A 16,102-nucleotide genomic window follows, 5' to 3' on the forward strand; every position below is an offset into this window, starting at 1 on the left:
ATTTTTTATTTATTTATTCGACAGAGATAGAGACAGCCAGCGAGAGAGGGAACACAAGCAGGGGGAGTGGGAGAGGAAGAAGCAGGCTCACAGCGGAGGAGCCTGACGCGGGGCTCGATCCCAGAACGCCGGGATCACGCCCTGAGCCGAAGGCAGACGCTTAACCGCTGTGCCACCCAGGCGCCCCTCGCAGCCTATTTTAGTGCAGCCTTGGAGCTCAGAATGGTTTGGACATTTTTGCATGGATGAAAAGAGACTCACGAGAAGAATGTTTTGTAACGTGGGAAGAGCAGAGGACATTCGAATTTCGGTGTCCCTACGTGAAGTCTGGCTCGCACCCCTCTGCTCATGCACTGTCTGCGGCAGCTTTCGCGCTATGATGCTGAGCTGGCCGCCGGCGACAGGGGGGTCGTGACCTGCAGAGCCTAGCGCGCTGACGGCTGGTCCTTTACGGAAAACGTGTGCAGACCCCCGCTGGAGACCAGAAGGAAGACCGGGAAAGGTCCAAAGATAGCCGCTGTGGACATTTGCGTGTGTTTCCTGCCAGGCTTTTGTTCCAGGGAGGCTTTGTTTGTCTTGTGGCTGGGCTCCTGCTGCATGCACAGCATGCTGTTTGCACGAGGCTTCCTTGTAGATAGCGGTGGGCGCAGAGCTGCCCCCGCGTCCTGTGGGTCAGCCCCATTCCCGTCCATCCTGGCTGCAGCAATGACCTGGCCACACTGCTCCCCCTGCCTGGGGTCCCCCCACCCCTTGGACCTGCCTGTCCTTCCACAGAACCTCTCACCTCTACTCCCCACCTCTTGTGGGCTGCACTGTGTCCCCCAAAAAGACATGCTGAATCCCCGGAACCTGTGAATGTGACCTAACTCGGAAACAGGGTCTTTGCAGGTGTAATCAAGTTAAGATGAGGTCATACTGGAGTAGGGTGGGCCCTGAATCCAGTAGCCAGTGACTTTATAAGAGGGGAATTGAGGCACAGAGACACAGGGGAGGAGACTGTATAAGCACAGAGGGAGAGGTTGGAGTGGTGAAACCACAAGCCAAGGAACATCCAGGGATTGCTGGTAACCGCCAGAAGCTGAAAGAGGCAAGGACGTCTCCCCCAGAGCCTTCAGAGGGACATGGGCCTGCCAGCACCTGGAGTTTTGACTTCTGGCCTCCAGAACCATGAAGGGGTCCGTTTCCGCTGTCACGAGCCCCCCGTTTGTGCTGATGTGTAATGGCAGCCTTTTCCTGAATCTCTTCTGGTCTGTGCGACCCGCAGGACGGTGTCCTGTGATGGCAGGCAGCTTGGTCCAGAGGGGTGTTGGCTGGGAGGGATGGTGTTGAACTTGACATGCCTGTGACATTGGGCCATCCCTCAGGTCTGCTGTTCTGTTTTGAGAACGCCGGCTGCCAGGAAGGCTGTGCCCCGGCCTGGCCTGTGGTCCGTGCCCTGCGCTTGGCCCCAGAACAAGGGCGCTGCCCTTCTTTCCTGCGTGTGTGTGTGCAGGGAGGAAGGGGAGAGGTCAGGAGTCCGCCCGCAGGAGGCTCCGGGGACTGCTGCCCAGCCAGCGAGGGGAAGGGTTCACTTTCCTTGGCAGCGATGTGGGGCCGGCTATTGGTTTAAACAACCCCAAAGAAAACCATTTGGCCAAACTGTTAGTTTCTAAACAATTTACTTCCCTGGTGTTTAAACAAACTCCTACCCAGGATCTGTGTCTGGTCCCAGGGAGGGGGGTGGCCTCTCCTCCTCCTGGCCCGGTACAGTGCCCTGCACCCACCCAGGTGGCCCGAGGCCAGGTTTGCCGCTCAGACCTCCCTGCAAACAGCCTTGGAGGTCATCTGTGGGCAGCAGCCTCTGCGAGCCGCCAGCACGGAGCCCAGGCCGGGGGTTCTCTCTCTGCAGCTGCCCCCCCACCGGCCTGTCCTGGACAGAATGCTCCCCCCTCCGTGCTTGAGGCGATAGGCTGGGCTCTGGCTCTCACCTCGAGTGTCCCTGTCTTCCAGGCAAAGCTCAAATAAAGACTTCAAAGGCTCTGCAGCCCAGGGGGTGTCAGACACCCCCCCTTGGAGTCAATTATCACCTACAGATTTATCCTGGCATTTAATTACTGCCTCAGCCACAGAGACTTAATTCTAAGGGATGCTGATAATGGGGTTCCCTGGCAATGGGGTGTGCTGGAGGCTTTATACTGACCTGGTTAATGGAGGGCTGGGGCCAGGCACACTTAGTCCCTGATGGCTCTGTGGCCCTTGGGGACGCTCTGCCGGAATCTAGTACGTGGTCACAGCTGCATGAATCCGAGGTTCTTGGAGCCGGATTCCCCGGTCTCAGCCGGCCCCCTTAGCAGGCCCACCTGTAACCCCAGCTCTCCTTCCTAGTCCCCGTTCACTGATGGTCTCCCTCACTGAAGGTCTCTGCCCTGTGACCCCAGGAGTACCGTGGCGGTGGCTCCTGTGTCTGTTTTGCCCACCCCCACCCCGGTTGCTGGTCCAGGGCCTGGTCTAAAGTAGATGCCTACAGAGATAGTGGCTGGCGGGTGACCACGCTAGCTGGGCGGCGCATCGGCCTCGGGCTTCCTGTGTGAGATCCAGGTGTTTGTGGGACCTCATTTTTCCACTTGCTCCTGTGTGCCCTTGATCGGGGAGCTTGACCTGTCTGTGCATCAGGCTCCTCGTCAGTAAGATGGGGCATAATCAATACCTCCGGGACTGGTGTGTGGATCACGCTGTCTTAGGTGATTGTGTCTGGAGGACCATAGGAACGGGGGTGGGTGAGACAGGCACGAAACGTGTTTTGCGGGGCTGCCTGGGGAGCTCAGTCGTTTAGGCTCAGTTCATGATCTCAGGGTCGTGAGATTGAGCCCCGCATTAGGCTCCCTGCTCAGCACGCAGCCCGCTTGGAATTCTTGCTCCCTCTCCCTCCGCCCCTCCTCCCGCTCGTACGCGCGCTCTCTCTCTCTCTCTCTCAAATAAATAAAATAAAAAATTTTTTAGAAAGTGTGTTTTGGGACAGAGCATCGTTTTCCCTTGGGGACCAGTGTTTTCTCTAGGGAGGAAGTGCCGCTTGAAGTCACGTGGGGTTTGACACACACCCTTGGACAGTGAGCTGCCCCGGCCTCAGCTTGGGAGCCTGATGGTCTCTTCGGACAGTTCTGCAGATGCCCTCTTGGACGGGGCTCTTCCTGGCTGTGCCCTGGGGGGCTTCCCCTGTCCCTCCCTGGTGGCAGATGAAGCCAGACCCCTGCATGGAGTCTGATTTATGGTTTCCTTGATGTCAGAGCTAAACAGAAAGTCAGACACCATCGGATTGGGCTGATTCTTCACTTTAAATGGGGAGACCAAAGCCCAGAGAGGGTTAGGCACCTGTCCAAAGTCACACAGAGTATTCTGCCTTGCATTCTCCCTGCTTGTCTTAGGCTGTCAGCACCTGCGCTGGGTGTGGGTCTGGGGTCTGCGGAGCCAAGGGGGCATGTGCCTGAATCCCAGTGAACCATTCAGTGTGGTGCCCATGCCGAGGGGCAGAGCGTGTGTGGTGTGTGTGTGTGTGGTGTGCGGTGTGTGTGCGTGTGTGGTGTGTGTGGAGTGTGTGTGTGGTGCATGTGTGTGTGGTGTGCATGTGTGGTGTGTGCGTGTGTGGTGTGTGTGTGTGTGTGGTGTGCGGTGTGTGTGGTGTGTGTGTGTGTGTGGTGTGTGTGTGTGGTGTGTGTGCTGTGTGCGTGTGTGTGGTGTGTGTGGTGTGCGTGTGTGTGCGTGTGGTGTGTGTGCTGTGTGCGTGTGTGTGTGGTGTGCGTGTGTGTGGGATGTGTGTGTGGTGTGTGTGGTGTGTGTGTGTGGTGTGTGTGTGTGCTGTGTGTGCTGTGTGTGCTGTGTGCGTGTGTGTGTGGTGTGTGCGTGTGTGTGTGGTGTGTGTGGTGTGCGTGTGTGTGGGATGTGTGTGTGTGGTGTGTGTGTGGTGTGTGTGTGGTGTGTGGTGTGTGTGTGGTGCGTGTGTGTGGTGTGTGGTGTGCACGTGTGGTGTGCACGTGTGTGTGGTGTGTGTGTGTGTGGTGTGTGCGTGTGCGTGTGTGGTTGTGTGTGTGGTGTGCGTGTGTGTGCGTGTGTGTGGGATGCATGTGTGTGTGTGGTGCGTGTGTGTGTGGTGCGTGTGTGTGTGGTGTGCGTGTGTGTGCGTGTGTGGGGGATGTGTGTGGTGTGCGTGTGTGTGCGTGTGTGTGGGATGCGTGTGTGTGTGTGGTGCGTGTGTGGTGTGTGGTGTGTGTGGTGTGCGTGTGTGTGGTGTGTGTGTGGTGTGCGTGTGTGGTGTGTGTGTGGTGTGTGTGTGGTGTGCGTGGTGTGTGTGTGTGTGTGTGTGGTGTGTGTGTGTGTGTGGTGTGTGTGTGTGTGTGTGTGCCGTCAGCCCATCTGCTGGGGTAAGGGTGGCAAGAAAGCTTCCTGGAGGAGGCGGAGGAGGAGGAGGAGGAGGAGGAGGAGGAGGCGGCGGCGGCATGTGTGACCAGGGCCTTGAAGGACAGGTCAGATGTCAACAGAACATTTTGGGAATGGAGCCCAGAGGAAGACAGTTTGTTGAAATTCAGAATTCCCCTCCCCTCCTTCCAACACATACCAACTCAGGAACAAATCTGAATTTGGGTCTCGGAGGTTTCCAAAGCAGACAGGCACTTGAGGTGCCTTCTGAGCACTGTCTGCCTCAGTTTCCCAGCCCTGGGCTCATAAAGCCATTGCTGGCATGTGTGCGCCCTCTAGTGGAGGAATTGGATTATGAGCTCTGGGCCTTGGGGCAGGACAGTGAGGATCTGAGTCCCACCCTTACTTGAAAAGCCGGGCAGGGGACCCCAGGTGGGCTCTGCAAGGCACCGGGCTCCGAGGGCTCTGCCACCGTAGCAGGGAGCTAGCGCCGGGTACAGGAGAGCATCTGCTGTTTGAGGGCTGTGGCTTGACCAGGCAGCTGGCTGCAGAGGCTGGGCCTAGGGGCCTGAGTTTGACGGATGTGCCTGGCTGGTTCTGTCCCTGTCCCCATCCTGCGTTGCTGCATAATTGAGGTGGGTCGTTCCCCATTCTGGGCCTTTCATCAGACCAGGCAAGTGGCAAAGGGGACGGAGTGTGAAGCAGCCCTTCTACAGTGGTTGAAGTCAGGTGGCTGTGTGGCTTTCAGCTGGTTACTTGACTTCTCTGTGCCTACGTGGTCTCATCTGTAAGATGATGATACAAACAGTGCTGGCCTCGTAGAGCCCTCATGAGGATGAACTAGTGACCACGTAGTAAGGTCTCGGCGAGTGTTACCCAAAGTCACCGGTTGTTGTGAGGAAACTCTGACCCCGGGAGCTGGCTGAGCCCCTCCCTGCCATGCCCAGCACAGGCCTCTGACCCCACTGCGTGTCCGTCCACAGGGGCCGAGGAGGTGCTGCTGCTGGCCCGGCGGACAGACCTGCGGAGGATCTCGCTGGACACGCCGGACTTTACCGACATCGTGCTGCAGGTTGATGACATCCGGCACGCCATTGCCATCGACTACGACCCGCTGGAGGGCTACGTCTACTGGACGGACGACGAGGTGCGGGCCATCCGCAGGGCATACCTGGACGGGTCGGGGGCACAGACGCTGGTCAACACCGAGATCAATGACCCTGACGGCATTGCGGTCGACTGGGTGGCCCGCAACCTCTACTGGACGGACACGGGCACCGACCGCATTGAGGTGACCCGTCTCAACGGCACCTCCCGCAAGATCCTGGTGTCCGAGGACCTGGACGAGCCCCGGGCCATTGTGCTGCACCCCGTGATGGGGTAAGGCTGGGGGGTAGGCGGACCTCCCACCTGGCGGGGGCTGGAGCCAGGCCACCCGGAAGTGAGAGAGACTAGTGGTTCTGGAACTTTCTCTGGCATCAGAATCCCCTGGAGGAGGGCTTGTTCAAATGCAGGTGGCTGGGCCCTCTTCCCAGAGTTCCGATTCAGGAGGTCTGGGGTGGGGCCTGAGAACTTGAATTTCTCACCAGCTCCCTGGTGATGCTGCTGCCGCTGGTCCAGGGACCAGACTTTGAGAAGCTCTGACACAGGCTGTTGTGTATAAGTATACAGGGCCTGGAGAGCTTGGGTGAGTCATTTCTTTCCTTGGGCCTCACCCTTCGCACCTGTAAAATGGAATGGTTCACCAGGGTGATTTCTAGGCTGATCACGGTACGCACTTATTGCGTATGGACCGGACCTCTTCTAAACATTATACACGGTGAATCTTTACCCTCTCCTCTCTTCCCATGAGGTGGGTTCAGTTGTACAGTAGAGGAAGCTGAAGCCCAGAGAGGGTAAGGGACTTGCCTAAGGTCACACAGCCAGGAGGTTGGGATTAGACCTGGCAGTGTGGCTCCAACTTTCCATTTTAGGATTCTGTGAGAACAGCTTCTCAATCGATGTAGGAGCCTTTCTGGGAACCTCAGCAGCTCAGGGGAGGGTAGCAGCCCCCTTCCTGGGGCTCATGACTGACAATGGGAAACTGGCAGATCCTGAGGGAGGAGGAACCATTGGAGCTCTTGGTGGGTGGAGCCGGGGCTGCAGGGGAAGCCTCCAGCCCTCCTCGCAGGATACGGGCAGTGTCCTGGAGACAGCCTGGAGGAGGAGCTGGAAGGACAGGAGGGAGACCTGGGAGCTGTGCCTCGTGGGGAGTCGTAGGGCTGCCGTAACAGTAACCATGGTGACCGGCAGTGGCTGCCATCTGTGGTGCACCCACGGGCGTTGAGGTGCTTGTCTCATTCCCCCCAGGGCTGAGGCTCAGAACATGCGCAGACCTGCTCGAGGTGCCTGCTGGCAGAGCTGGGCCTCTTGGCCTGTCTGCCTGTGAAGCCTGCGTTTTGCACGCGGGAGCCCTTCGGCTCTTTGAAGAAAGTTGCATTCCACCTGTCCTCCTCCCTGGTGCTTGGCCCCTCCAGCCCATGGGTCTCTCAGCAGGGCGTCTGCTGTCTGCCCACCTGCAGGACGGGAGAGGAGTCCCACCAGCCCCCTTCGAGTCCCAGGACCCTGTGTCGTGAAGCCCGCACTGTGGGCACCGCTGTTTCCCGTGGAGCCCCCGGGCCTGCGTGCCGGGCTTGCATTCACCTGTCCAGTTAGCCAGCGTTTCCTGAGCACCTGCCATGGGATGGGGAGGGTGTGGTCCTCAGCCCCGGGGGTGCAGCAGGGACAAGACAGACAGCGTCAAGGACGTGTGCTTCTTCTCCAGCCTCATGTACTGGACGGACTGGGGGGAAAACCCCAAAATCGAGTGCGCCCACCTGGACGGGCAGGAGCGACACATCCTGGTGAACACGTCCCTCGGCTGGCCCAACGGCCTGGCCCTGGACCTGCAGGAGGGAAAGCTGTACTGGGGGGATGCCAAGACGGACAAAATTGAGGTGAGTCATCCCCACCGGTGGGCGTTGGTTCCTGAAGCTGTTTAATATAGGCTGTGCCGTCTGGCACAGCCCGGCAGGTCTGGAGCCCTGAGTTTTAGGCAGAAGCCAGGCCTGGCCGCCCCTGCCGCCCGTCACGTGTACCAGGCTGGCATCAGACGAATGCCTCTGTTCTGCTGGGGTTTTTAAAAGATTTTATTTATATTAGAGAGAGAGAGAGCACGAGGGCGGTGCACGTGTGAGCGGGGTTGGGGGGGAGAGGGAGAGGAAGAGAGAATCCCAAGCAGGCTCTGCACTGAGTGTAGAGCCCGACATGGGGCTCGATCTCATGATGCTGAAGCTATGACCTGAGCCCAATTCAAGAGTCGGACGCTTAACCAGCTGAGCCACCCAGGTGTCCCTGTGCTCTGCTATTTGGCCAGATAGCATCCTTGAAAAATAATTTATCATGAAACATTTCTGACACGCAAGAGGCCTTTAACAAGATGTGTGGCCGAGCGAAGCCACGACAGGGTCTACTATGGTTGTGTAAGATGTTTCCATGGGGAAGCTGGGCGAAGGACACGCGGGGGCTCCTTGAGTGACTTTTTGTGTGTCTTGAACTATTTCGAAATACAGAATCTTTGGTTTTAAATTTATTTATTTATTTTAGAGAGAGAGCAAGAGTTTGGGGGTAGGGGGAGGGCCAGAGGGAGAGGGAGACAGAGAATCCCAAGCAGACTCCCTGCTGAGCATGGAGGCCGTTGTGGGGCTCGATCTCATGACCCTGAGATCATGACCTGAGCCAAAACCAAGAGTTGGCCACTTAACTGACTGAGCTACCCAGGCATCCCTCAAAATACAAAATCTTAATGAAAAATCCCGTGCACGAACCCACCGTCCAGCTTAAGACAGAAAATCTTATGAACGTAGTTGGAGCCAGAGGTGACCACTGCTCTGAATTTGGTGATGCGTTCCCAAAACATTTTCTTTTACTACACGGGTATCTCCCCGAACGGTATGTAGTCTTGTTCTGCGTAATTTACGTGATTAATTTAAGCACTGTCCACATGTGTTCTTTGGCAACTTGCTTTTTGCTCACAGGTGTATTTTTTTTGAGTCGCTCTTGATATGATAATTAAATTTGTTCCTGTAGCAGGGAAGCCCCCGACGTTTATGCCTCTCCTCGGTGTGGACGCCTCCCTCAGTTCTGGTCACTTCTGGATCATCCTCGTCTGCTTCTGGTCACATGACCGCTTATTGACATCCCCACCTAGGGGTCACCTTCTCGCCTGTCCTGGCTTCGCGGGGAGCCCCCCACCAGGCAGCTTGCGGGGGTGGGGATGGGAGCAAGGATACCGATGTGTGTCTGTGTCGCGGGGTTTCAAGCCATGCTGCTGAGCAGGAGCTGGAAGGGGACTCAGGGCTGGGTCGATGCCTCTCCCACGCAAGTTGCTGCCAGAGTGGCCGTTTCCTGTCAGAGTCCCTACAAACGACCTTGTTGCTAAAGCCAGTTTCTCCTGAGCCTCTGAGCCTGCAGGCAAGACCCTGGTTTCCGGCGGGGTCAGCCGACGAGGCTTCGTCTCCATGGACCCCACCCACCCCTGGGAGCGGGCTGGGGGGCTGGGGACGCATCCTGTGTCTAGTCGACACTGCCGGACATGTCACAGGCATGGCTCCGTGTACGCCCACGGCAGGGTGCTGGGGTCGTCTACTGTGGCAACATACACGTCATCTACAGGGGTCATTTTAACCGTTTTAAAGTTCAGCAGCCTCTCATATATTCAGTGTTGAACTACAGCAGCCATCACCGCTACCTAGTTCCAGAACGTTTTCGTCACCCGGGACCCCGTACTCATTAAGCAGCCAGTCCCGTCTCCCCTCCTCAGCCCCCGGCGCCCACGGATCTCCTGTCTGTCGCTGCGGGCTTGGCTGTTCCGGACACTTCCTGTGAGCGCCGTCATCAGGCGTGCAGCCTTTCGGGCCTGGCTTCCTCGCGCAGCACAGTGTTTTCGGGATTCGTCCGCGCGGTGGCCCCCGTCGGCCTTCCGGTTTTATGGCAGAGTAACTTCGGTTGCGTGGATGGACCGCACGTCATCCACCCGTCTGTTGGTGGACGTTCGGGTTGTTGCCCCTTCTGGCCGCCGTGAGCAGTGCTGTCGGAGCTCTGTGTGCAAGTCTTTGTTTGAGCGCCTGTTGTTCGTTCTCTTGGGCACGTACCGAGGAGCGGATTTGCTGGGTCGTGTAGGAATTTCATGTGTGATTCGCTGAGGAACCGTCAGACTGGCCCATGGTCTGCGCCGTCCTGCGCTCTCCCGCTAGCAGCGGACGAGTGTTCTGCTCTCAGCGCGGCCTCGGCCTCTGTAACGTTTCATGTCCTTTATCGTGATCGTAGCTGTCCCGGTGGCTGCGCAGTGGTGTCTCCTGGGTTTGATTTGCGTTTTCCTGGTGACATTGAGCACCTTCCGTGTGTTTGTCCCACAATTGTGTTTGGAAGCATGTGGCATGGTCCCCGTTTGTGGATGAGAAACTGAGGTCTGGGGGGACGGTACGTTGCTCAGGGTCATGAGGCTAGTGGGGAGTTTTGATTTTCCACTTTTATTATTTCTTATTTTTTAAAGATTTTATTTATTTATTTGGCAGAGAGAGAGACAGCCAGCGAGATAGGGCACACAAGCAGGGGGAGTGGGAGAGGAAGAAGCAGGCTTCCAGCGGAGCAGGGAGCCTGATGTGGGGCTCGATCCCAGGACCCTGGAATCACGCCCTGAGCCGAAGGCAGACGCTTAACGACTGAGCCACCCAGGCGCCCCTGATTTTCCACTTTTAGAATCAATCCACACACAAAGCCTGGAGACAGTGTCAGGCTCCGCACAGAATCTGAACGTTATCCTCTCGGTAACGGCTAAGCAGAAGGGACAGAAGGTAGGTGGCACGAGGCTGGGGAGAGGTAGGAGCACAGTTCCGAGGGTAACCAACAGAGGGACTGAAGACAGTCCGGCATGGCAGCGCGAGGGTGAGGGAGGCCCCAAGTAAGGGACGGAGTCTTCGCCGGCACGGAGGCTACGCGGGCAAACCAGGAACGCGCACAATGAGCACGCTACCTGTCTGTCTGGAGCTAATCACCAGGAAGTGTGAAGAGAGAGGCTACAGAACAGAAGTATTTAGGAATCTTAATCAGCAGACTTGGGAAATGTAGACGTGTATGTGTTCTCAAACTGCACAATCGAGGGTCCCTTTCTTTCCCTGCTTGGGCTCTGGTGGCACACAGTTTGGGAATGCCGGCACCAGCAGGGACCGTCGCTGCCGCCTCCCGTGCATTGGGGGCTGACCCTAGCCACAGGGTTTGTGCTGGACACCCCCTCGGCCCCTTCCCTGCTGTGGGGCTGCTGACGTGCACGAACATGGAGACCGTCCTCCATGTAAACTCAGTGCGTCATTTCCCCCCAGTGGGAGATGTCCCAGGTAAGTCCCGGGTGCTCTCGGGTCGTGCTGGCTTCTCAGGCTCCAGCATTCTCTCCAGGGCGGAAATACCCCAGACACAGGGGTGGACATTTTGGAGGTGGCCCGAGCGTGCTAGGGGCCTTGCCTCCGTGTTCCTGCTGTGGCCTCCTGGCCCTCGCTCTCGGGTGCCGGGGTTTGCCGCTGAGCACCTGGTGAGCGCCAGCTCTGTTCTAGGTGCCCGGGCCCCCTTGGTGCGTGTGCCCAACAGTGGTTCCTCTGGTGCGCCTCTCAGGACCAAGCTTCGGGTCAGGCCACCAGCTTCGTGCAGAAGCCCCTGCTGGAGTGCTGGAGGTCACAGAGGATTCCGAGGGCTTCCGGGGGAACCACTGAGGGACCAGGGGCCGTGTCTACTTTTCGGTTTCCAGGTGGGAGGGATGGTCAGGAGAGGTGTAAACGGGGCTAGGACAGCAACAGGACGTGCTTCTAGCAGTGGTAATGTTTCCAAGAAATTATGCTCAGTGACCATGGAACGGCCGGGCCACGTGCTAAGGAGCCAGAGTGCTGGCCTCGGGCCTGCCTCGCACGGTTGCCTTTGATGGCGAGAACGGAGTCCGTGTGGCCTGTTGTGCGCACGGCCTGGCTCTGAACGCAGAGGGAAGGCGCTGGAGGAAAGGAACTGTAGACGGTGATAAACTGGCTGCCCCTTTGAAGAGGTAATCGGGCTCCCGTGTTCCGCCCACCAGGCCCCCCGAGAAGGACTTGATAGGGCAGCTGTGGCTAATCCCTTGATGAACTGGGAGGAGATCAAAGGTCTGCAGAGGCCGGGCTGATGAAACGGGGATCCATCTGGATGGCACTAGCGGCGCAGAGATGCGACTTACAGAACAAGGCCGAATCGCGGGCTGCCCTGCAGGTGGGGCCTCCGCTGGCCTTGTCTGTGACAGCTGTCCTGGACATCAGGCTCAGCCCCGCCCCCAGGGCAGCCCCTCAGCTGGCCAGCTAGCTGCCATCGTGACAGTTGGGAGTGGCGGGGTGGCTCCCCCAGTGGGGGTGGGCTTATGCTGCTCCCTCCAGGCTCACTCTGGGAGGTGCCCCCAACCTCCCCAACTCCTGCAGACTAGAGCCACGTGGGGTGGGTGGGGGCTGAGGTCCATGGACGCAGCCCCCCATTCCCTTCTGTGTCCTCACAGCTGCCTCTGCTTCATGTTCCACCCTCCTGGGCTAGGAATTCCCTGGGACACCTCCTTACCTGTCTTCCTGGGGCTAGAGCCCTTGGGCCGGAGGGTCCTGCCTCATGGGTGCCCTTAGTTCTCGTGTGCAGCCCTTCCCACAGCCGTGCCCTCAGGACCAGGCCTCCAGCGTTCCTACGGCCCACCATTTGCTTGTGCATTTTCCCCTCCCCTCCCCTGCCCTGCTGGGCTCTGCACCCCGAGAGCACTTTCCCTCCCCTCCCCTGCCCTGCTGGGCTCCGCACCCCGAGAGCACTTTCCTTCCCCTGCCCCGCTGCTGGTCTTAGGTCTCATGTCACAAGGGTCAACCGGATTCATAAAAGCAACCAGGGCTCATTGTCTCCCTAAGCTATTTCTACCCAGTGGCCACTGGGCCCTGCACTTCTCTCCTGCTCCCGGCAGACGCCAGGCCCTTTCTGCCTCTGTTCCTGCTGCTTGGCAGACACCAGGCTCGCGACAGCCCAACGTGCCCCCGCCCCCAGGCAGCTCCTTCCCTCCCAGGCGCCCTCTGAGCCCACATGCCCAGCTGCCCCCTCCCTCGGAAGCCCAGACTTACCTTCTGCCACGTGCTGTGGTCTCGTGCATGGGGACGATTCACCTTCTGCAAAATGCTGACATCCCGGTTCCCGCCTGGAGGCCGCTTCTCCTGGCCGGAAGCTGCAGCAGCTTCGACGCCCGTCCAGAGCTCGCGCTCTGGCTTAGCGTACAGATCGTCAGCATCGTCACCGTCACCACCACTTGTTTGTGAGTGGCCCTGGCCCCCAAAGCAGACGGGAGCTCTCGGGTCCAGCTTGCCCAGGGTCTCCATGCTGACGGTGGGCATGGACTCAGGACACCGGGTCTGTATTGAGGGGGCCCGCCCCACACTCTGTCTGTGGCTCCCACTTCCCCTTTCCCCTGGCCGCTCAGAGTTCCCATCATGTCCCCCCAGCCCCCTCCGCACCCCTTGGCGAGCACCTGTTTACTCCCCAGCATCCACAGTGGCCGCCTTGTGCTGGAAGAGCCGCAAAGACAGACCCGCACCCTGATGGGGCAGGTGCCCTAGAGGGGAGACAGACCCGGGCTAACGGGACAGCAGCAGCACATCGCAGGGCAGCGGCAGCACGTCGCAGGCTGTCCGCGCTCTAGAGGGTCGCCGAGGAGGGGATTGGGGCGGGGGCGGGGGTGACAGCCTAGCTCCCCGGACAGCGCCTCAGCTGCTTCTCTAGCCGCGTCTGTTCCGCAGCCCTGCCTTCTCTCACTTGTGCAGATTCTCTTGCCTTCTGTTTCTAGAACGGGGGAGGAATCGCGCCCATTAGCAGTGCTGACACAGGCAAAGCATTAAAGCAGCCGGGCACACACATCGTGACACGTGTCCGTGGAGGGTGGTCTCAGCTGTTACCTGACTCAGAGCAGGGACTGGTCTTGGCCCTTTGAGTCTTTCTGAAGCTTCATCCTCGGCCGTTTCCCTCTGGGCTGCTCGGACTCGAGGATGGAACAAGCAGGGGTCTTGCAGGCCGACCCAGGCTCTTTAGCCTGTTTCTGCGGCAGGAAGCGTCGCCTGTGCGTGGCTTGCCACGGACTTGCTGGGGTCCCCCCAGATCATCTGGGTTCTCTGAGGCCCCCTGCTGTCTCACTCTGGCCAGGACAGTGACATCTGCCGTCCAGGGTTGGCTCTCAGATGGAGTACCCCATCCACGCACCTGGGGGGCGGGCTGGCGGGCTGAGGATAAGTCACAGACTGAGAAGTTACATACATCTCTGTCTCCCCGCTCCTGACACGTATTGGGTCGATGGAGGGGACTTCCGGTACAACCAGAATGAATGCTCGGCACAAGAGTGGTGGTTACAAGGCCTGGTGGCTGTGTCCCTCGTCCCCCAGGGAAGAAGTGAGGGCATGGGGCTCCCGCGCAGCTGAGCCGTGTGCCTGTGCACACGAGTGTGTGTTTAAGATCTTTTTGTTCCGTGAAACAACATAACCAGGGCAGTTTTAATTTCGGTGGTTATGTCTGCCTGTGATAATCATTCCTTCAGAAAACAGAAGCCTTTTCCCTTGAAACGTGTGCTTTCAAAGCGTTGGTCTTGGGCTCCTATCTCTCCGCATGGTGGCTTTCTGGGGCCCACCGTTTTGTGGGCCTCCCTGTGGACCTCCGTGGGTGCTGCCCCTCCGAGCGCCGCTGAGGGTGGGCTTCTTTGGGACCTGCAGGGGTCTGCTCTGCTCGTCCCACCTCTCTGCCGCCCCCTCCCCAACCCCAGACCCGGGCACGGAGCGCGGAGGCGGCCCAGCGCAGGAGGACGGAAGCCAAAGGTCAGAGAGAGCAAGGCTGGCCCCGGGCATCTCTGGCATCTGGCGTGGTCGTTTTTGACATAACTTCTTGGAGAGACGTCCAGTTTCCTTTCCTGAAAATCGAGGGCACAAGCGCTTCGATTCTAGGGCAGGGGTCAGACTCTACAGCCTGTGCGCCTGACTGCCTGCGTTTTACCACGCTCAAAATGACAGTGGTTTTCACACTTTTAAATGATGGGAAAAAATCGAAAGTAAAGTAGTATTTCATGACGTGTGAAAATGACACGAAATTTAAATTTCCGCGTCCACAAAGTTATTTTTGTTTCTTGCACTAACGACGTCCTGTTGGCGCACGGCCATGCTCGCTCACTTAACACACACTCTGCGGTTGCTCTTGCACGACCATATGGCCGCAAAGCTGGAAATATTTATGATCCTCTGCAGGAAGAGTTTGCCAGCCCCTGACCTGGAAAATCTGACTCCCATACTCTCCCCTGGTTCCAGCTTTCTTGGGTGTGCAAATTCGATTCCGGTATGCCTGAATTCTGTTTGGACGCGTTACCCTTGCAGGAGTCCGATGGACACGTGCCCCGCGTCTCGTCTCCTCACCCTCGGCTCCTCTCCAGGCTGTAGGAAAGCTGGGATGTTGAAATGCATGTGCTCCCTGTAGACAGGCCACACGGGTGCTCTGGGACTGGGGAAAGGCCTGGTCCAGCAGGGTTACTTTTACAGATGGGGCTGGATTTGCTCACGCTGAAAGCTGAAATAGAAGGCTTCCATAGAAAACCACTTTGGGCTCGTGTATTTTTCTCAAGTGTTAGAGTCTTGATGGAGAGCCTGCGAGGTGCTTCCTGGGTTCTCTAGTTGGTGTGGAAGGGGAGCGGGGTGGGGGAGCAGCTTCCGAGTAGAGGGGATCCTGCGCTCGCGGTGGGTACAGCTGGGCAGCCAAGGAGGGGGCAGAGGCGGGGAGAGAGGAGGCGCTGCCAGTTGGCACCGTCACCCTTGTTGGCCCCACGTCCTCCGTGGGCTTGTTTTCCTTGTTCTTGAGCCAGGAAAAAGGTACTTCCTTGCCTCAGTTCAATAGAACGTGTATTTATTATGTCTGGAATTCAGTTATTAAAGAAAATTGAGAAAATATGGAAATACCGAAGGACGAGGAGAGTTCTTACAGAGGTGGTGGTGACATTTTGGTGCATTAAAGCTGAGTCTTTTTTTCTAGATGTGGATGATTTTCTTGGTATGAATGTCCTGCGGGTGTGGACCGCTTCTCCCCCCCCCCCCCGCCCCGGCGCGGCCCCCGTTATCTGGAGCCCAGGAAGGAGCAAGGGTCCCCAGGCCTTGCTTGAGCCCCACCCCTGAGGGGATGTATTCTTGGAGATAGTCTTTCTCTTCTCCCAACCTCACCTCCTAGGCCACGAGCCCAGGATGAGACCCCCTCCTGGGGACAAGTTTTGAGCTGAGCGTTCTCTGAGGGCCGGTGCCCAAACCGTTTGGAAGAGTTAGTCCCTCACCTGCCATTTACTGCACGGAGCGCGGAGGGGCCAGGAGTGGTACCCGGAAATGAACACACAAATCCGTACAACCTGGGCTCCTCCCTCCAGGTGAGGCTGGCAGCTCCCCAGCTCTTGGTACAAGGGCATCCCCCCATCCCGCATTCTCCCCTGGGCAGTGCGTTGGAACCCCCTGCGGGGAGATGCTTTCAGGATCTATACCTGGGCCGATGCCCCCACTTCTGCCTGAATTGCCTCAGATTGGGGCCCAGGCGTTGTTCTGTCTTTGGTCAAGTTGCCTGGATGACGTCAGCTGCTCCCCTCAGTTACAGGTGG

The 16,102-nt window shown here is 58.2% G+C and overlaps 1 protein-coding gene across 2 annotated transcripts in view; it reads left to right on the top strand.

Moving 5' to 3' along the window:
* LRP5 (LDL receptor related protein 5) overlaps positions 1-16,102 on the top strand; it is a 99,174-nt gene that overhangs the window by 49,670 nt on the left and 33,402 nt on the right. For both annotated transcript variants that reach the window (XM_087855088.1, XM_045775615.2), the window contains 2 exons: positions 5,373-5,769; positions 7,193-7,364. In XM_087855088.1, coding sequence (XP_087711214.1) covers positions 5,373-5,769; positions 7,193-7,364 — 569 coding nt within the window. The remainder of the gene's footprint in view (positions 1-5,372; positions 5,770-7,192; positions 7,365-16,102) is intronic.

This window comes from Ursus americanus, chromosome 24 (assembly GCF_024610735.1).
Source record: "Ursus americanus isolate L20-20 chromosome 24, mUrsAme1.1.p, whole genome shotgun sequence".
Classification (NCBI taxonomy): Eukaryota; Metazoa; Chordata; class Mammalia; order Carnivora; family Ursidae; genus Ursus; species Ursus americanus.